The following is a 22,112-nucleotide window of genomic DNA, read 5'->3' as shown; positions in this document are numbered from 1 at the left end:
CCCACTCTTGCCTTTGACTCCCAGTCATGGAGAACTGAACATTAACAACCTTCACCTACACACAACTCAGTGCATCAAGAAAAGGAATGTTCAATCTATCCTATATAATAAAGAGGTGATATGCAAATTAACCCTCACATCATCACACCATCACAAGATGGCTGCGCCCACAGCAGAGGCAGGGTTCCCATAACAAGCCATAATGAGCGATAAGAAGAGACCTGAGGCTGTGTGGCGCCAAGCTGGGGCATCTGAGGCTGCACCCCCCGCCTGGCGGGGCTTGATAGGGGACCTGAGGTCGTGCCGCCTGCCCCGGCACCAGGCCGGGGGACCTCAAGCTGGGCCAGGGGACCTGAGGGTACACTGGGGTACCTGAGGCTGTGCTCCCCACCCGGCAGGGCTTGATGGGGCCCCTGAGGCTGAGCTTCACCACCCAGCGGGGCTTGACGGGGGACCTGAGGCTGCGCCCCTCTCCCAGCACTGCCCGGCACCAGGCCAGGGGACTTGAGGGTGCGCCCCCCACCTGGTGGGGCTTGATGGGGGTGGGGCTGGCCGGGTCTGGGTCTCGCACGATTTCAAGGTGCACGTGGGTGGGTGGGGACTTGACTCTGGGTTCTGCGGCGTGCCCCAGACTCTGACAGGAGGAAGATTTTCATATACATTTTACTAATTTTCTTTCATCTCCGACACTTCTATTATAAAGAACAAATAGCAATATTAAAATATTTCCTCTAAATAATTTCCTTTTAATGTGCACAAATTTTGTGCACCAGGCCACTAGTTTATAAATAAGAGATATAATTAAACATCTATAAATATCTTATTTCCAAAATGTGATTCAAGAAAAGTAGTCTTAGTAATAATAGCTCTTAAGTGGAAAACCTTTCTCTTTTAATTTTTTTTTTTTAAGAATATTGATCTGTTTATCGCTACCGGTATTTCCAATATTGTCAGATCTGATAATCTGGTCAATGGCTCTGACAAGCCTCATTGCATCCATGCCAGGAACAGGCAGAAAGGCTGGGATGCCCAGAACAGAGCACAGATTTAAAGTTCTAACCACTGTAATGGCTAAAGCTATCTGCAAAAATTCCCGAATGGAGATAATGCCCTGGGGGAAATTTGTGTTCCAGGCAGGAAATCCAGCCCCTTATTATCAGGCCTGCTTAGAGTTAATTTACGGCTACTCTAGTCAGAGATTGAAGCCTCTGAATAATGCTCTGGTCCTTCCATGATGAGCAAGAGAAAGCATAAAGTAGTTGCTAAATTTGATGATTCATGTAGAATAAAGCATACGTAAGTTTTCCTCTGGGGCCTCTTATTTATGTACAGACCCTGCATTTTATAAAATTACTATTGACAGGTCTTTTTCTTGTAAGGTCTGTAAAATTCCGTTCTGGCTGTACACTTAAGGTGAATGTCTTTTTCAATGTATGTTTTCATATTTCAAAAACATTTAAGAAAAAGTATCCTATATAATAAAAGCTCAGCGACACTTACAGCAGAACAACCAGAATGACCAGTCGCTATGACATGTACTGACCTCCAGAGGGCAGACATTCAATGCAGGAGCTGCCCCGTGGTAGTCAGTGCACTCCCACAGTGGTAGTGCTGCTCAGCCAGAAGCCACGCTGGCAAGCTCAGCGGCAGGTGTGGGAGCCTTTCCTGCCTCCGTGGCAGCGGTAAGGAGTGGTGAGACAAGTGGTAAGGAGCGAGGAGGCAGGCAGTTAGGAGCAAGGGGTCCCGGATTGCGAGGGGAATGCTCGACTACCAGTTTAGGCCCAATCTAAACTGGCAGTTGGACATCCCCCAGGGGGTCCCAGAATGTGAGAGGGCACAGTCCGGGCTGAGGCCCTCCCCCTCCCCTGCACAAATTTCGTGCTTTGGGCCTCTAATAAATGATATAATGAGTATACATGTACCAAATGCTCAGCTTAAACATTACCAATAGTTCATTCACACATTATATGAAGAGGGCCATCTATGTTGAAAGGAAGAATCCTAGTCAATCATTAATTGCCACTGTGATTTTACAGATGAGAAAACAGTCTCAGAAATACTATAGTCATGCAGGGTTGGGACTTAAAACCCTACCCTGTGATGGATAGTTGCCTCATCATATTACTCTACAATTTACAAAGCACTTTCGCATGCATTATTTCTCTTGCTTCTTATAATAAACATCTAGGGTACACAGGAGGATTATAATTTCCATTTCCATAGGCAAGAGGACAAACATGCAAAAACTGGAGGCTTGGTAACACCAGGTGATTGGTACATACAGGAGGCAACCATTCAGCCAGGGTTTTTATTGCTTCTAGGAGGGCCCTGGCTGCCACACTATCTCAGATGAGAACAGAGTAATGAAGCTATGGAATTTGCTCACTGTACCCAGCACCCAGGACTGTGCCATGTCACCATACTTGCCAAGGCATGGGTTTTCCACGCAGGCAGAGATCCATTTCCCCTTGATATGGAACTCAATACACCACCATATTTATTCTCTCCTCACGGTAGTACTAGTGCTAATACCCACCTTCTAAAAAGACCTTCAGGCTTCCAGACTCCTCCTTCATTTTTCACTTTCATGTAAGAGCCAAAAAGCATGCAGTACACGGTTGCAGCAACTCCAAAGTAATCAATCTACAAAGAAAATATAGGTCTATATATCTACAATACTAATTCACACACCAGTATATTAAAATGTCTAACTTACTCAGCAAGCTACACAGTCACAAGAAGTTACTTTTGAAGAATGTGGACATCATATGTTCTATATCCCACTGATGTGCCCTACTGAATGCCTATCTAGGCTTTGGTGGAAGCTTCCATGGACAGATCACACACTGTCCCCTGAAAGCTCTGTTCTCCTTGAGCTGTTGTGTCCTAAGTCCTTCCTTTCTTTGGTCACCCAGAGGCAAATATAACATTCGAATCCCCTCCCCCAGGGACAGTTTGGAAGGCCTCCGAACTCCTGGCCCTGGGACCCCAGCCTCCGCTCTCACTGCGCTCCAAAGCCTCGTGGAATGTGCTCATAACTGAACCTAACACTCAAGCATGGCCTAAATCCCAGGATAGGAGACTAGAGCAGCTCATAGTAACTAGATGCTCAAATTCATTCTGAAAATATAATTAAGTTATAATATAATAAAGAAAAATGTTTCCAAATCTCTCAGGTTAACTCTTATACCTGGTAGTTCCACGGTTTGTTACTGAGCATCTCAGTACATTGAAAACCAGACGTTTCACACTTTGCTGTAAATGTAGTTCCTTTTGGAAAAAGTTTCATATCTATACTCTGACCCAGGTCAATAAGTGCCAAGCCATCAGATAAATTATCATCTTCTCTGTCCTGTTCCAAAAATCTGTATTAAACACAAACAAGGCCAGGCCGCATGAGCACAATAAAAAAAGTCTGCTTGGCAAATGGTAAGAGGAGAGCCTTGTAAAAAACACAACACTTGCCTGCTTCCAAGTATAAAGTTGTCTGGTTTAATGTCTCCATGGATGATCTCGCAGCTGTGGACTTGTTCAATCATGTGCAGCATTCTTATAGCAAAGGAAAGCACTAGAGCTTGAGGCATCACTTTCTCAGGGGTGTTTTTATAGAGATTGATAGCATTCTAGAAACAATGGAAAGTGGAATAATGAGTTGGGTACACAGGATCAATGAAATTTCAAGTCAAGAGCTTTGCCCCAGCCTACCACTCCAATGAAAGCTCCAAGTATAGAAGGTATGTGCAAGGCATAAGATAAAGAACTTCAGATTCATATCCACATCATCAATGTGAATACACTTACCAGTAATGTTCCATAGCTGTAGAGATCTCCCACTAATACACTGCCATCCTGGAAGAAGTGGGCAGAATAGAACTTAATAAACATGTGTCGCTCACTGGGTGATAGTCTCTCCATCAGCTGGGTCCCAATGTAGAATTCCCAGGCATTGGCAGGCTTCTGGACCTGCAAACCAGGTGTGTCACATTCAAATCCAGTCTCACATTCTAGAAAGGATGGCAGGAAAGCAATTTCTATCGCAATAAAGGACATGGGTGGGAAGTGATGACAAGCTGTGCGGTGTTGCTGCATTATGGAACCTGTTGCATGCAACATAATTTTACTGAGTCCATGTAGGATAATTTTGGTTCTTAAGTGGGGGTTATAAACCTAAATGAAAGAAACTACCAGTCTGAAAAGAAAAGAAAAGAAAAGAAAAGAAAAGAAAAGAAAAGAAAAGAAAAGAAAAGAAAAGCTCTAAAAGGCAGTTCTCTGTTAAACAAAAGGCTGCCCAGATCACTTACCTTCAAAACAAATTTCTGTTTACTTTTGGTATCCTTCACATCTCCATGGGTAACTTCATAGACTTGAGCAAAAGCCCCTTCTCCAAGAAGGTGATCAATATAGACCAGCAAAGAACCTGAGGACACAGACATGTCAAAGTGTGTGTGTGTTGGGGGTGGGGGGGGGGGGGGGCGGCGCGGGGGAGACTTTATCACAATGCTTAACTAAATCCAAAGAAAGCAGAAGGAAAAAAAGAACTAGAGAAAAAAACAATCAAAGAAATTGAAAACAGAAAATCAATAGAGAATATTAAAAAAACCCCAAAAGCTAATTATTTTAATTTTTTAAAAAGATCAATAAAGACAATAAGCCCATACCCAGGTTACCTGAGAAAAAGAGAGGACACACAATATTAATATCAAAAGTGAACATGTTACTATTATCAATGAAATGAAACAGAGGCATCACTACAGATTCTATGAACATTAAAAGGATAATAAAGGAATACTATGAGCAATTCTAAGCCCACAAACTTGATAACCTAGATAAAATGGACCAATTCCTTGAAAGAAACAATGTACCACAATTCACACAGGAATAGACAATCTGAGAATGCCTCTGTCTAGTAAAAAAATTGAATCAATAATTAATAGCCTTTCTAAACAGAAAGCACCAAGCCCAGATGGTTTCACTGGTGAATTTTACCAAACAAAGGAAGAAGTTACACCAATTCTCTACAACAGCTTTCAAAGGATAGAAGCAGAGGAAAACTTATTAACCCATTCTATGAGGTCAGCATTACCCTAATACCAAACCAGGAAAACACATTACAAGAAAAGAAAACTAGCCCTAACCGGTTTGGCTCAGTGGATAGAGCGTCAGCCTGCGGACTGAAGGGTTCCAGGTTCGATTCCGGTCAAGGGCATGTACCTTGGTTGCCAGCACATCCCCAGTAGGGGGTGTGCAAGAGGCAGCTGATCAATGTTTCTAACTCTATCCCTCTTCCTTACTCTCTGTAAAAAATCAATAAAATATATTTTAAAAAATTATAAAAAGGAAAACTAAAAATCAATATCTCTCAAGAACACAGATGCAAAAATTCTCAACAAAATATTGGCAAGTCAAATCCAAAAAAATGTAGAAAAAAATTATACACCACAACCATGTGGGATTTAATTCAGGTATGCAAGGCTAACTATACATTAAAAAATCAGTTAAAGTAATTGATCACATAAACCGGCTAAAAATAAAAATCATATGGTCGTATCAATAGCTGCAGAAAAAGTATTTAATAAAATTCAACATTCAATCATGATAACAATTCCCTGCAAAGTAGGAATAGAGGGGCACTTCCTCAACTTGATAAAGAAAATCTACAAAAAACCTACTGCTAGCATCATACTTATTGGTGAGAAACAATATATATGTTTCCCCACTAAGATCAGGAATAGGTGAGGATATCTCTTCTCATTATTCCTATTCAACACTGTACTCAATAAGTGAAAAAAAGGAAATAAGAGGCATACAAACTGGGGTAAAAGAAATAAAACAGTCTTTGTACACAGATGACAGCAGTATTGCCTATCCAGAAAAATCTCAAAGAATCAACAAAAATCTGTAGCTAATAAGTGATTATAGCTAGGTTGCAGGATACAAGGTTAATGTACAAAAGTCAGTTGCTTTCCTATGTACCAAGATGAATAAATACAATTTGAAATTAAAAACACAATACCATTAACATTTCACTCCAGGTATGCAAAGCTCGTTAAAATCTAACAAAATATGTACAAGATCTGCCCTGGCCAGCGTTGCTCTGCAGTTAGAGCATTGGCCCACATACCAAAGGATTGAGGGTTCGAGTCCCAGTTAAGGGCATGTGCCTTGGTTGCAATTCAAGCCTATGCCCCAACTGGGGGACAAGTGGGAGGCAACCAATCGAGGCAAACAACACTGGTTTTTCTCTCTCCCCCTTTTTCTCTCTCCTCCCTTCCACTCTAAAAAAGGAATGAAAAACAAAAAAAAATTTCCTCAAGTGAGGATTAACAAAAAAACCCCACAAACATAAAAAAAGCACAAGATCTATATGAGGAAAATGACAAAACTCTGATGAAAAAAATCAAAGATTTAAATAGAGATATTTCATGTACATGAACAGGAAGACATAAAACTGTCAAGTTGTTATTCTTCCCATCTTGATAATATAGATTCAATGTAAGATTTCATGGATATTGACAAACTGATTCTAAACTTTATATGGAGAGGAAAAAGACCCAGAATAGCCAGCACAATATTGAAGAATAACAAATCAAAGAACTGACACTACCCAACACCAACATCAAGACTTACAATAAAAGCTACCATAATTGCCCTGACCAGTTTGGCTCAATGGATAGAGCGTCGGCCTATGGACTGAAGGGTCCCAGGTTCGATTCCAGTCAAGGGCATGTACCTTGGTTTCGGGCACATCCCCAGTAGGGGGTGTGCAGGAGGCAGCTGATCGATGTTTCTCTCTCATCGATGTTTCTAACTCTCTATCCCTCTCCCTTCCTCTCTGTAAAAAATCAATAAAATATATTTAAAAAAAAAAAAAAAGCTACCATAATCAGGACACTGTGGTATTGGTGAAAGGGTAGACAAATAGGTCAATGAACAGACAGAAATAGACCCAGAAACAGACCCAAACAAATATAGTCAGCTGCTCACTGACAAAGAAGCAAAGGCAATTAAGAAAGGAGAGTCTTTTCAACAAATGGTGATAGAATAACTGAAGATCAACTTGCAAAAATAAATCTAGATACAGAACTTTTCACAAAAGTTCAGTCAAAATGGATCATACACCTAAATGTAAAACACAGAACTACCAAATAAAAGACCCAGAAGACAATAGAGAGAAAATCTAGGTGACCTTGGATTTGTCAATGACTTCTTAGATACAACAAAAGCATAATCTGTGTGCCATGGTTGGTGTGGCTCAGTTGATTGGCCTTTGTCCCGTGCACCAAGAGGTTGGCAGTTTGATTCCTGGTCAGGGCACATGCGTGGGTTAGAGCCTTGATCCCCAGTAGAGGGCATGCAGGAGGCAGCTGACTGACATTTCTATCTCCCTCCCCGTTTCCCTCTCTCTCTAAAATCAATAAAAAGAAAAGAAAAAAACATATTTGAAAAAAATATGGTCTGTGAAAGAAATGAATGAAAAATAGAATGAAAAACAAAGTCAGAGACTGAAAGAAAATCTTTGCAAAACACTTATCTGATAAAGCACTATTATCTAAAAAATACAACGAACTCTTTTACTCAACACTAAGAAAATGAACAACCCGATTTAAAAAGGGGCCAAAGATTTATAACTCATCAAAGAAAATATACAGATGGCAAATGAACATATAAAAATGTTCAATATCATGTCATTAGGCAAATTAAAAATAATAATGCACATCTATTAATATAGCTAAAACTGAAAACATTGATACCATCAAATGCTGTGAGGATGGGAGCAACAGAACTCTCATTTTTGCTGGTGGGAATGCAAAATGGTAAAACCCTTCTGGAAGACAATGTAAAAATATTCTTATGATATAATCCAGCAATCAAACTCCTTGATATTTACCCAAATGAACTGAAAACTTATGTCCACACAAAACCTGCACTGGGATGTTTACTGCAGCTTTACTCATAATTGCCCAAAACTCAGAAAAAGACAAGATAGCCTACAATAGGTGAATGAATAAATAAGTGAATTATTACTCAGCAACTGAAAAGAGCCATTATGCCATTAAAAGACATGGAGGGATCTTAAAAATGCATATTGCTTAGTGAAAGAAGCCAATCTAAAATGTCTACATACTATATGATTTAACTATATAACATTCTGGAAAAGGCAAAACTATGGAGACAGTAGTAAAAAGATGGGTGGTTGACAGGGTTTTAGGTGAGCACAGGGCAGGTTTAGGGCAGTGAAACTACACTGTATGATATTGTAATGATGGATACACATCATTTCACATTTCTCAAAACAATACTAAGGAAGAGAACCCTACTATAAACTTTAGTTAATAATAATGTAACAATATTGGCTCATCAACTTCAACAAATGTTCTGCACTAAAGCAAAATGTTAACAAAGAAGTCTGTGTATTATGTATGGAAAGTATGTTGTTAGAATGTTATTCCCATTGTTATCCACATCCACTGTTTCCCACTTCCATTTTTTTTTAATATATTTTATTGATTTTTTTTTTACAGAGAGGGGAGAGGGATAGAGAGTCAGAAACATCAATGAGAGAGAAACATCGACCAGCTGCCTCCTGCACGCCCCCAACTGGGGATGTGCCCGCAGCCAAGGCACATGCCCTTGACCGGAATCGAACCTGGGACCTTTGAGTCCGCAGGAGGACGCTCTATCCACTGAGCCAAACTGGCCAGAGCCCCACGCCCATTTTTATTAGTTTTGAGTACCTTCCAAAAGTTCTCTGGAAATACTATCAAATATGAATATATATAGACATGATCTTTTTAAGAAACAAAAAGCAGTCAGCCAGCGTGGCTCAGTGGGTTGAGCGGCAACCTATGAACCAGAGGTCACAGTTTGATTCCTATTCAGGGCACATGTCTGGGTTGCAGGCTCTATCCCCAGTGTGGGGCATGGAGGAGGTAGCCAATCAATGATTCTCTCTCATCATTGAGATTTCTATCTCTCTCCCTCTCCTGTCCTCTCTGAAATGAATAAAAATATTTTTAAGAAAGAGCAGTACATAAAACTAGTCTGCTCTTTTCTTAACAGCATGTTTTGGAGGCCATCCCCTATAAGTACAGAGAGCTGCATTTCACTGCAGAGATATCCAGTTATTTATTGAAGCAGTCCCCACTGGCACCTATGTAGCTTCCAACCTGCTGCTTTTACATGCACATATTATTTGGAATATATGCAGTACATCTGTGAGAAATCCTTAGAAGTGATGTCTGCATCTAAAAGTATGTGCTTTTTTAATTTTAATAGGTATTGTCAACTGGCCTTCTAGACGTTACAGCCCCAATAGCAATAAAAATGTTACCTACTTTTATGGCTTAATACCCTTCCTAAGGTGATGGTGGTGCCAGAAGCAAAATAACACACACACGGGTCACCACAAACTTCCCACAGAGAAATAAGAGTTTCAAGTTACTACCACATAGTTCTTACCCAGCTGAAACTCAGTCTTGGGCTTGATGGCAGGAAGTTTACACTGCCACTCGAAAGCATTTGGACTGGAGCGCACTGGTTGAGAAAGCCCGGACAGAAGTTTGAAAATCAATCGATCATCCCATGGATTCTCAACAGTGAAGTCTTAAAGAAATGGGAACAAAAAATAAATAAATAAATAAATAAATAAATAAATAAATAAATAAATAAATAAATAAAGTTAGTACCTAAGATATTACAAATACAGCAAGTGGAGACATACATTAAATAAGCTTTCAGAAGCCTCACCTGTAAAGAGCACTGATTCAAATAATAAAAACCATTTTCAAAAGTCAAAATGAATGGTTCTGTATAGTTCATTGTCCTTTTGGATCTATAATTAGACCAATATTCAGTTGAGACAAAAGAAATCAACACCAAAGGCACCTGTTTCACTCATCTAGAACTGCTAGATACTGCCTTTAGCACAATTATGGGTACATGTCTTAAAGGGAGACCTGCATATTAGTTAAGTACTTTTAATACGCTCCGATATATATTCTCTAAATTGCTTTTTCACTTATGTCTACAAAAGATGTTGCCTTTAAAAAAAATCTCACCTGAGGATACATTTATTGATTTTAGAGAGAGAAACATCAATGTGAGAGAAAAATCAATCAGTTCCTTCTTGTACACGCCCCAACGGGGGATCGAACTCCCAACCTATTTGGTATATGGGACGACCCTCCAACCAACTGAGCAACCCAGACAGGGCAAAAGATGCTGCCTTTTAATACGGACACTACCTATGTGCAATTTGTATGTATGAGATATTTTGGGTTCACAAAAGAGAAATCATTTCTAAAGAGAAGAAAAAATTTAGTGGCAGTGATCAAGCCTAATCTAGCATCATTAACATTTCCTTAGTGCTAAGTCTACGTAGGATACCGTTCTGGGTACTTTACAGTTAGTAACTTACTTGGTCCTTATTTTAAGACTAAGTAGGTAACTAGCATCATTGCCACTTTACAGAAAGGCCACAGAGGGCTGAAATAATCTCAGCTAAGATCACATGACCTCATAGGAGGGGGAGCCAGGATTAGAACCTAGCCAGTCTACCTCCAGAGCCTGGGCTTCTAACCATTATGCAAAATGTTTTTGTGCAGCCTGGGTTTGGGGATCTCTTAAACACTGAACCTGGTTACTTTTCTGTAAAATGGAGACAACAGTATTACATTAAACGCTTGACACATAGTATGCCCTCCAAGTCCAATTTCCTCTTCCAACAGGTATTTTTGACACTTTCTAAAATTAAAATGGATGGCCCTAGCCAATCTTGTTCAGTGGATAGAACATCGACCCTTGGACAGTAGGGTCGCAGGTATGATTCTGGTCAAGGGCATGTACCTCAATTGCAGGCTTGATCCCTGGCCTGTGCGGGAGGCAACGAATTGACGGGTCTCTCTCACATCAATGTTTCACTCTTTGTGTCTCTCCCTCTATTTCGCTCTAAAAAAAAAATCAATGGAAAATATCCTTGGGGTAGGATTAAGAAAAAAATAAAATTAAATTAAAATGGATGAACTTGCCCTGCGGCATCAGCAAATGTGATAAAGTATGCAAATTCTTTCTGAATGACATTTGAGTCCCTGCTCTTTGAGCTTTTCATGAAGCAGCTTTTACTAGGCGACTGTCCTTATTTGGGGGCACAATGAAGACTGAGAATCTGTTCATACTTGAGGTATCCACATTCCCAAGTGACCGAGGCTGCACCCATTCTGTTTGGAGTCCAGCACTGGTGTCCGATGGTTTCCGCACAACAGGAAGGTTAGTATCTGTGAGTGTACAAGCTTTCAGGTTCCGCTCTGCCTCGCTGGTCAGCATGCCACCTGCAGCTGGCTGGCTCGGATGCAGTAAGGATGCTGAAGATGCACTGATGGGGAATGCTGCTTCTGGGTTTTTCTCTTGAATTGGACTGGATGTGTGAAAAAAAAGAGAGAGGAGGAAACTAAATACCACGTGATTACAAGACTACTAGATTTGACCACATAAAAGCCTCACAAAGCAGTTTCCTTTTCATTCTAGGAATGATATTCCAAAATTGCTTCACAAAGCTGATTAAAGCATTTTCTTCAGACAAAACAAAAATATACAAATACAGAGCTAGTACCATATGATTAGAAATAAATCAAAGATGTGGTAATATATTTGATAAATTGGTAGGTAATACAGGGAATATTCTTTAGTAGGGAACATTGAGAGGAACCAGTTTATACCCCCCAAGCTATTATAGGAGCATCAGTACTGTCACCAAGATTGAACACTTATCTTTATCCAAAATACCTTCTTTTATAACAATGAAATAAACCAAAAGTGTGAACTGCAATTCAACAACCCAACACTGGCACATTTTTACACACATATAAGTCTGTACATTCAACCTCAGTACTCATGGATTCCATATTGATGAATTCACTAGCGGCCGGTGCATGACATTCGTGCACTGGGGGGGGGGGGGGGGGGGGCGCGCGGTGTCCCTCAGGCTGGCCTGTGTCCTCTCACAGTCCAGGACTCCTCAGGGGATGTCCACCTGCCTGGCCTGCTCCCAGCAGTCGGACATCCCCCAAGGGGCCTTTAGTGCTGCTTTGGAGGCAGGAGAGGCTCTGGCCACTGCTGCTGCACTCACCAGCTGTGAGCTGGGCTTCTGGAGGAGCGGCACTCCCTCTGTGGGAGTGCACTGACCACCAGGGAACAGCTCTTGTGTTGAGCGTCTACCCCCTGGTGGTCAGTGCATGTCATAGTGCCCGGTAGTTCCCCGTTAGGTTGATTTGCATATTAGGTTTATATTATATAGGATGTCCAGGCTAAAATTTATTTATAAACCCCAAATCAATACTCAACCTGTAGAGTGGCATATAGATCAATGAAACAGAACAGAGAACCCAGAAATGAATCCATACCTATATGGTCAATTAGTATTTGAAAAAGGAGGCAAGAACATACAATGGAGTAAACACAGTCTCTTCAATTAATCATGTTGGGAAAATTGGGTGGGTACAAAAAAAAAATGAAACTAGACCACCAACTTACACAATACACAAGAATAAACTCAAAATGGATTAAAGACTTGAATGTAAATTACAAAACCATAAAAATCCTAGAAGAAAACATGGGTAGTAAAATCTCAGACATCTCTCATAGTAATAGTTTTACTGATATGTCTCCTAGGGCAAGAGAAACAAAGAAAAAAAAATAAACAAATGGGACTACAGCAAACTAAAAAGCTTCTACACGGCAAAAAAAAAAAAAAAAAAAATCAATAAAATCAAAAGGGAACTCATTGCATGGGAGAACATATTTGCCAAGGATACATCTGATAAGGGGTTAATTTCCAATTATATAAAGACTAGAGGCCCGGTGCACAAACATCTGTGCACTCGGGGAGAAGAGGGGGTCCCTCAGCCTGGCCTGTGCCCTCTCGCAGGCTGGGACCCCTCAGGAGATAACGACCTGCTGGCTTAGGCCTGCAACTGGGTGGCAGAGGGCAGGCCCAATCCCTAGGTGCAGCCCCTGGTAGGGCTCAGAGCAGGGCTGATTGGGGAGTTGGGGTGCCGCCCCCTGTCATGCACAGAGTAGGGCGGATCGGGAGGTTACGATGCCACCCTCAGTCACGCTCAGGGTAGGGCCGATTGGGGGGTTGGGGCACCGCCCCCTGTCACACTCAAGGCAGGGTCGATGGGGAGGTTGCGGTGCCACCCTGTCACGCACAGAGCAGGGCCCATCAGGGGGTTGGGGCGCTGCCCCCTGTCACAAACAGAGCAGGGCAGATAGGGAGGTTGTGGCCCCGCCCCCTGTCACACACAGAGCCGCAGGGCGATCAGGGGGTTTGGGCGCTGCCCCCTGTCACGCTGATCCCGATGGCGGGAGGCCTCTAGGCTCCGCTGATCCCGGTGCTGGGAGGCATATTACCCTTTTACTATATAGAATAGAGGCCTGGTGCATGGGTGGGGCTGGCTGGTTTGCCTTGAAGGGTGTCCTGGATCAGGGTGGGGGTCCCGCTTGGGTGCCTGGCCAGCCTGGATGAGGGGATGATGGCTGTTTGCAGTTGGTCACACCCCTTCAGGGTGGGGGTCCCCACTGGGGTGCCTGGCCAGTCTGGGTGAGGGGCTGAGGGCTGTTTTCAGGCTGGCGGGTGACTGAAGCTCCCAACCGCTCCTTTTTTTCTTTTTTTTTTTTTTCTGGGCCAGCTTTAGCTCTGAGGCTTGGCTCCAGCTCTTAGGCCTCGGCTGCTGAAAGAAGGTATCTGGTTTGTTCGGGTTCTATAATCGAAACACTGTTTCAACTCCAGCTCTGAGATCCCGGCTGGCTGAAAGCAGGTTTCTGGGGTTTTGTTTAGCTTCTATATTTGTAATAATGTTTCAAACTGCAAGCTCAGAGGCCGGCAGCGGCAGGCGGAGAACATTGGAGTCCTCCGTCACTGAAGTAAGCAAGCCTCATGTTTGCTTCAAGCTGCCTGGCTGCCGGCCGCCATCTTGGCTGGCAGTTAATTTGCATATCACCCTGATTAGCCAATGGGAAGGGTAGCAGAGGTACAGCTAATTACCATGTTTCTCTTTTATTAGATAGGATATATATTTCCAATATATAAAGAACTTATACACTCAACATCAGGAAGACAAACCCAATTAAAAATTGGGGAAAGGACTGGAATAGATACTTCTCCAAAGAAGACATACAGCTGGCCAATAGACATATGAAAAAATGCTCAAGAAAAATGCAAATTACAACCACTATGAGATATCACTTCACACCTGCCACAATGGCAACCATCATCAATAAATCAACAAACAACAAATGCTGGTGAGGATGTGGAGAAAGGGAACCCTCATGCACTGTTGTTGGGAATGTAGACAGGTGCAGCCACTGTAGAAAACAATATGGAGTGTCCTCAAAAAATTAAAAATAGAACTGCCTTTTGACCCAGTGATCCCACTTCTGGGAATATATCCTAAGAATCCTGAAACATCAATTTAAAAGAATATATGCACCCCCTATGTTCATCGCAGTGTTATTTACAACAGCCAAGATCTGTAAAACAGCCCAAGTGCCCACCAGTCAATGAATGAATAAAAATACCATGGTATATTTACACAATGGAATACAATGCAGCCATAAAAAAAAAAGAAGAAAATCTTATCTTTTGTGACAGCATGGAAGAACCTGAAAATTATTATGCTAAGTGAAATAAGCCAGTCAGAGAAAGACAAATACCATATGACCTCACTTATATGTGGAATCTAATTAACAAAATAAACTGACAAACTAAATAGAAACAGAGGCATGGATACATGGAACAGACTGACAGCTGTGTGAGGGGAGACACAGAAAAAGTAGGGATTAGCCAAAGAACATATAAGCATAACCTATAGACAGAGAACAGTGTGGTGATGGCCAGAGGGAAAGGGGGAGGAGGCTGGGTGGAGGTGGGCAAAGTGGGGGGAGGCTGGGTGGAGGTGGACAAAGAGGGGGGAAGATGGGGACATTTGTAATAGTGTCAACAATAAAAATAAAGTAAAAAATAAAAAGAATATTAAAAAGGTACCAGAGAAATCCCTTTTCTCTAATTAAAAAAAAGGGGGGGGGAGCGGGGGGAGTTTGATAACAAGAGCACAGCCCAGTGGTGAGAACAAGGGTTCTAAAATAAGAGATATGGGTTCAAGTTCCCATGCTTCCAATTAGAAGCTGTATAACTTTAGGTCTTTTATTTAGCCTTCTAAGCCTGGTTTCCTCATCTGTAATGGTAGAAAAGACTAGTTCCTATAACTGAAGGTACTGTACGGTTAATTAAAAGATATAGTTTATGAAAAACATAGCCACTGTTCTGGGATATAATAAATGCTCAAAAGATTATAGCTACTTTCAGTGTCTATCAGACTACTCAAATATGTTGGAATTTTACTTCTGCAAAACATTAATGTATGGTAAGTCTGCATTGTGCACCAATTCCTAAGTTTAAACACTGTATCTTCTGCCTCATAAAAGGAAGTGATTGACTGTCTTAATTACAATGGGTATAGAGAAGGAATTCTGTTTGCTCAGTTCTGCAACAGGGTCTTTGGTAAGAGTACTACAGTTGTGCTCCCCAAATTAGTGGAAATCAGATACAGAAACTCTTCCCACAGGGATTCTCTGCTACCTCATTGCTTTTCTCATAGCCCTGATGTACCCCATGTTTAGATTAATTATTCTATTTATCCACAGAGAGGGCCTTCGGACTTAAAGCTGAGAGCCCATAAAAATGCTATTAGCCTTTAAGGACTGGAATTCTATTACATCTTAAAGCAAAGCTAGAATGAAAATGGAGTGACAGAACCACATGCTCACTATACCTGAACTTTCTGTCTTTTGAGGGTTGCACCACGTTTTCTTCACATGAATCCAAAGGCACATGGGTGCACTGTGCTGCTATCACATTTTCTGAAACATAAAAAATTAGAGGTAGACGTTATGTGGACACGTGTGTACACACATGATTTTGTTATAAAGTCAAGGATTCCTTTTTATAGTGACTCTTGTTGTAATTTTAAAATAGTGTTCCATGGTAAATGTGCTGTAAGATTTTTAAAAGGGGGGAAAATCACTTTAAAAAACATTCTACTACTAATATATGTGAGCATTTCAACTTTATACATCTAATCCATACAATCCTTCAGAGAATAGGGCCTGGAGAAGGGCAGGTCCACTGTGGGGAGGATGACCAAATCATGGGAGGTTACTGGTATAGGAGGCAGGCCACACGCTGCTTTGGGAGAACCTGATGACAAGGACATCGAGTATAAAAGACTGCCAGGCTTTAGGAGGGCAGGGGTTTTGGTGTCTTTCAGTCAGTCGGTTGTTTTAGTTGATTGAATGATATAGTATGTTTACATCAGAAAGCTCCCTGGCAACAGTTGCCACTCCTTTTAACTAAAGAAAAAAACCCCACACGTCTACTGATTAACAGACTAGATAGGGCAGAAATATAGAATAAACATCTACCAAGTGATGTTAGTACTATATATAGCCAAATATTACACTGAATTAAATTTTATCAGATATTGCCTCACCAAATAGGTGCTAATATTTTTAAAAACTAGAATATCAGCTCCTATTTATAGAACCAAACTGGCAAATACTATAATTGTAGCCAATTTTTGACTGTTCTGAAAGGCTCTTGACTGATTAAACTAGTTTTCTTAAAGGGAAAAAAACTTTAAAAACATTTTTTTTATTAAAGTGGCAAACTTGTGGTAACACTTGGCAATTGTTCAGGTTTCAGCTGACCTCCTCTTTAAAATTCAGAAAAGAAATATATCATGTTGGGTTAATACTTGACAAAAAAGTTTTATACCTTTAGTTAAACATTTTTAAGTATACAAGCTCAAATATGCTTCCATCTAGGGGAGAGAAATTCCTTGGCAATTCTTTTACTGGCATGCTTCAGTGAACAATTGCTTTCTTAAAAAAAAAAAAAAAAGTGCCAGCAATGACAAGAGTTGGCTAGTAATTCAGTAGTCTTCCAAAAGGTAAAGCAGTTTCAGGTCTCATTGCATATATATTTTGTAGGCCAGCAGTTAGTAAGTAACAACTATCTGTGCTCAATGAAAATGTTATATATTAAGGTACAATTCAGATATACAGTACAAAGGTCTTGATATAGAAGTATTACATTTTGGGGAAATAAGGACTATTTAAGTTTTCTCATTACTCTCACTAAATCAGATCACTAAAAAATAAAATTTTCTGCATGGCGGTGTGGCTTAGTGGTTGAGTGTCAGCCCATGAATCAAGAGGTTACTGGTTCAATTTCTGGTCAGGGCACATGCTCGGGTTGTAGGCTTAATCCACAGTAGGGGGGCAGGCAGGAGACAGCCGATTAATTTTTCTCTCTCATAGATGTTTCTATTTCTATTCCTTTCCCTTCCTCTCTCTCTAAATATCAATAAAAACATATTTAAAAAATAAATAACATTTTCTTAGTACTTGGCTATGCCTCTAAAGTAATGAGATCTCTAGACAAATATCAAGAACTAAAAATTACTATTTGTTACTCTTATCAAATTAATAAAATATAAATGTTCATTATTTTTTATTTAATCTGTCTGTAGTAGCCTTTCTGTTTGTTGTAAAACATAAAATAAACCTATACCCTATACAAGTATTGTTACACAACCTTTATCTTCCAGAGCGTGTGCTGAGTCCACCTGAAGTTTGTGGAAAGGAGTAGATGCAAGCTGTGCAGCAGATGTAAAGTCTCCTGGGCTCTTAGGACTGGGTGCCAGTGTCTTGGTGCAGCGGATGCCCCATACTGTCGAGTCATCCCAAAACTCTTCAGCATGAGGTACTTCCTGCAACAAACGATGAACTGAAAAAAATCAACCATCTCCCTGTGTCATCCATGAAATTTAACACATTAATGCTTTTCAAGACTCAGAAAAATGAGGAATGAAAGAGGAAACAAGTGTAATTCTGGCTAACACACAGCCACTTTCTCTACTCTGCTTGTTAGAAGCAAGTCACTAAATCCAGCCTACACTCAAAAGAAGGTAAACTAAGCTCCACCTTCTGGATAGAGGAACATCAAAGAATTTGTGAACAAAGGCTAAAACCACCACAGTAATTAATAATTTGGGTAAGATACTTTGAGGCTATACAAATATCCTATTTTCCTCTTAAAGTTTCACTAGCTAATTTTAATATTCACCTGTGGATCTTGCCTGAAGCAATTATTATCGCTGTGACTGACAGCCAGCCATTTTCTATAGCCACTCATTCCTTCTACCTGACTTCGAGTTCTTCTATGGGATGCTTTGTTCTTTCTCTGCCATTTTATTTATAGCAATATGAATACTTATTTTATTTCTTGGGTTAGAATTTAATACTACCCTATTCTACTTATTTTTTTGCTTATGTTGTCCCAGTTTTGGCCATTGGCTGCTCAGGTTGGCTCCTGTGTCCTTTTTCTGTGTTCCATTTTTTTTTAAGCACTTCCTTACTTTCTGGCACTATAAGATACCAGAATTCTAGGCTTGTTTATATTTTTCTAGCCCCAGCCCTAGAATCAGCTATTTCTCCAAGAACACAAAGGTCAATTTTAGAGTCTATGACAAAAGCAGAAACTGCTAAGTCAGAATTGACCATAGCTCTTTAGTTGCCCATAAAAATGCCACCCCTGGTTTTTATATATACTGTGGTCTTCATAAATCCCACCATGTCTCTTCCAACATGGCAGGAATAGCCGGCTGATTGTTTTTTTCAGGTGAACACAGGATAAAGCAATTGTCCTATGCTTAAGGCCAGAATGTATGGATAACTCGTTGTGGGGTTTTTAGTCAAAGCACATGTAGTTGAATAGTTCACTAAAATGCGCCTCTGAGATAATGCTACTATATTTGAAATTTAGCCCATTATTTAGGAAATTGTTAAGGTCAAAAAGTCCACCAGACACATTAGAGAGCTGGGTGATAATTTATTCAAAAGAATCCACTATGGGATGAACACCATGACCCAGGGTTTAGCAGAGCTTCTTAGCATCTCTCTGACACATCACAACAGAGGGTAGCCTGGGGTAAATGACGAGAAGTACAGCTTGGTAATACTCAGGGCTGAAGTGGAAGCTTAGGGTGCACTGGACAGAGCTGCTGTAATAGAGAAATGCTTTGGGCCAACAAACAGGTGACACCTATCTGCTGCCATGCCTGACGAAGGATCATCCCAATTTAACTTTTGCTAATAGTCTACTTGTAGGCCTCACTTCCCAGGTTTAGAAAACATGTGTATTTCTCTACCCCACCCTTCACCCCTGTCCTCCTATATAGAGGGCAGGATCTTTGAGGGCAAGGATCACACCAGATTCTTTTTTCAGTTTCTATACCTATCACAGTGTCTGGCACATACTAGATACTCAAAAAATTGTAGAATAATGTACCCCAAAATCGCACTCTTCATATGACATATAATTTTTCAGCAGCTTTACATAAACTATCTAATTTATCAATCACAACTATTTGGTAAAACATAAAGGGAAGAGTGGTCAGACCATTTCACAGATGAGCAGACATTACTTACCTTTGGTCTTGGAGAAACTCTGCTTATAGAGCGTTCTCCAAAAGCCCTGGCTCCTGTGGGTTTGTTTATAGGTTGTGGTAATCTAAGAAAAGATTTGTAAAATTATAAATAAAACATGCCAAGGAAATAAATGTTACTACCTGAGTGTTAGAAACACTCTCCAGTTATCCTATTTAACTACTTAGTATTTACATATATATTCCTTACATTTGCAATAGTTGTAGCAAAACTGAGTGCAAACTGAATTAATGTGACTATGTAGATAAGAGTAGAACAAGTTACCTCAGCGAGGGTGGAAAATACAAAAGTTTCTATTCTACCGAGCTATAAGTTTTAGGAATGGAGTTAGTGGTATGGCCACAGGTCAAGGATGCCATGCATTTGATTAATTTCCAGTGCTTAGTTTAGCTATGGGATTTCTCTCTGATAGCTGGTCAGCCCTTTCTTCTTTCTGCCACAGTATAAATCACGTCCATACTGTGATATCTTTAATTCATACAGACACTTCTCTTTCCACAGTTTAAACTATTAATAGTGAAAATTCCTGAAGCTACCCTCTCTAATGTAATTTCCCTTGGCCTTCAAACATATTATCTCTGCAGTATGAACCTCCATAAGCCATCTCCTTTTCTGCAAATATAAACAGAGCATGTACAGATATCAGGATTGGTGAATTCATTCACATCTAATAAAAGTTCAAATCCACAGAATCCCTCAGTTCTCTGATAATTTACTACTATAACCTTTTACTGCAGAAAGTCTGCTTTCTTTTGAGTCCTGCATAGCACTGAGGATATGGGGAAGGTTAACAATAATCTGGTCATGGGGTCAGAAAGATCATCAGTGGCGAGCTGGGACTATAATGCAGATCACTTGACTGGCAGACTACTCTATTGCCACTTCACTGCCTTGAGATACAGAGGAATCTCCTCCAAGGAGATTTTAACTAGGTGTTTCTTTACCCGTAATTTTCTTTGTTTCCATCTTCAAACACGGAAAAAGCAGATGACAAAGAAGAGATAATCTTATTGACTCCCCAAGTTCCAGAAGAACTTGACTTTTCTGCAATAGAAAAAAAAAAAAGCATTTAATTATTGCACTGGGGAGAAAACATTCTTCTTTATACTAAACTTCAACTATAAGTAAGAAAATGGAATAATAGCTCACAGAAAAGAAGTGATAGCAGCATTTCAAATACTAGGTAATACGATAAGTTACTATGTATTGAGGTAAAGTACCTTAATTATGGTCACAGGGGTTCGCATTCAAGTTCTTGCCACATATAAAAACATGGTGTTCATCATTCTCCTAAAACATTGCTATTGTCACCTGACTCACTTAACAAAGTTCTCAATGACTTTGTTTAGCATTTTGTTTAAGAATTAACCATTGTAGCTTTATATTTCAGATCCTCCTGAATCTAACTGGATCTTAGTATTGTTTTTTCTTTTTTTATAAATTGATGTTAAAGAGAGAAAGGGAAGATAGAGGGAGTGAGGAAGACCGAGAGAGGAACATTGATTGGCTGCCTCCCACATACACCCCAATCAGGGATCAAATCCACAACCTGGCTGTGTGACCTGACCTTTGGTGCATAGGACGATGCTCCAACCAAGCCATACCAGCCAGTGCTTATTTAGTTTATCATGCTCTCTCCCTGGCTTCCAGCAGGAATCCCGATTCCAGACAAATGTAAGATAGTTGCTGGCCTCCAGCACTCCACCCCTGCTACTACCAGGCAAGACTCGAGTCAGACTTCAAGTACTCAGCCCTTTCTAGCCATTTCTACCCATGGGGATCTTGTCCTTCTTGGCACTATTATTGTTTTAGAAACAAACCTGATCTATGATACACATCAAGTACCTTGTCGAAGATTCTCGCATTTTTTAATTTCACACATTCCCTGCCCTTATGTGGCAAGCTAATCAAGGGTAGGGCCACTTCTTGTATAATCCTTGATATTCCTATGACAGTCATCTACAATGCTGTGTACTTAGCAGTTTTAAACAAATTATTACTTTGAAACTGAGCTTCGAATGCATCTTCATTTTGATCTAGAGATGGCCATTCATCTTTGTCATCAGAAACATCAGGAAGTGTAGGAGCCTGGAACATATTCATGATGAACCCTTAAAGGTGTAGAAAGAATAACTGTAAACAAAGCTGCAAAAACCTTTCATTAATCTGCTGTCAGAGGCTACACATTCCAACCAAAGGCTTTACCTAATGCTTCTTTTGTGTGCACGGTGGGTGATGGCTGCACTTTGGATGGTGTTGCCTGAACCATTCCCAGGGATGTGTTTGGAGTTGTGTGAAAAGAACTTGTGTTAACAACCTTATGTGTTTCACACCCTATTAAAGGAATGGGGACAAGATGCAATATCAGTAAGGAAATCAGAATTATTTAAAAGGTATACAATATAAGAAAATTATTACAATTAAAACATTTATTATCGTTGATAATTATCACTAAGGATTTCCATTACTAGTGTACTTTCATTTTTTATCTTATTAATAAGGCCCAGATCGCACTCTCTTCTTCCTCCTCTGCTTGCTCACTCAAGCCT

General features: G+C 40.4%; 1 protein-coding gene across 1 annotated transcript in view; it reads right to left on the bottom strand.

The window, feature by feature from the left end:
* BUB1 (BUB1 mitotic checkpoint serine/threonine kinase) overlaps window positions 1–22,112 on the bottom strand; it is a 45,236-nt gene that overhangs the window by 1,872 nt on the left and 21,252 nt on the right. Inside the window, exons 12-24 of the mRNA XM_059659159.1 lie at window positions 21,769–21,897; window positions 21,564–21,674; window positions 20,508–20,607; window positions 19,546–19,627; window positions 17,651–17,825; window positions 15,828–15,915; window positions 11,175–11,413; window positions 9,460–9,603; window positions 4,302–4,417; window positions 3,802–3,963; window positions 3,466–3,623; window positions 3,191–3,365; window positions 2,537–2,643 (exon numbers count right to left, since the gene is read on the bottom strand). Coding sequence (XP_059515142.1) covers window positions 2,537–2,643; window positions 3,191–3,365; window positions 3,466–3,623; window positions 3,802–3,963; window positions 4,302–4,417; window positions 9,460–9,603; window positions 11,175–11,413; window positions 15,828–15,915; window positions 17,651–17,825; window positions 19,546–19,627; window positions 20,508–20,607; window positions 21,564–21,674; window positions 21,769–21,897 — 1,786 coding nt within the window. The remainder of the gene's footprint in view (window positions 1–2,536; window positions 2,644–3,190; window positions 3,366–3,465; window positions 3,624–3,801; window positions 3,964–4,301; window positions 4,418–9,459; window positions 9,604–11,174; window positions 11,414–15,827; window positions 15,916–17,650; window positions 17,826–19,545; window positions 19,628–20,507; window positions 20,608–21,563; window positions 21,675–21,768; window positions 21,898–22,112) is intronic.

This window comes from Myotis daubentonii, chromosome 12 (assembly GCF_963259705.1).
Source record: "Myotis daubentonii chromosome 12, mMyoDau2.1, whole genome shotgun sequence".
In the NCBI taxonomy this organism is placed as follows: domain Eukaryota; kingdom Metazoa; phylum Chordata; class Mammalia; order Chiroptera; family Vespertilionidae; genus Myotis; species Myotis daubentonii.
The sequence above is the reverse complement of the archived record's forward strand: the minus strand, read 5'-3'. Positions and strand labels throughout refer to the sequence as shown.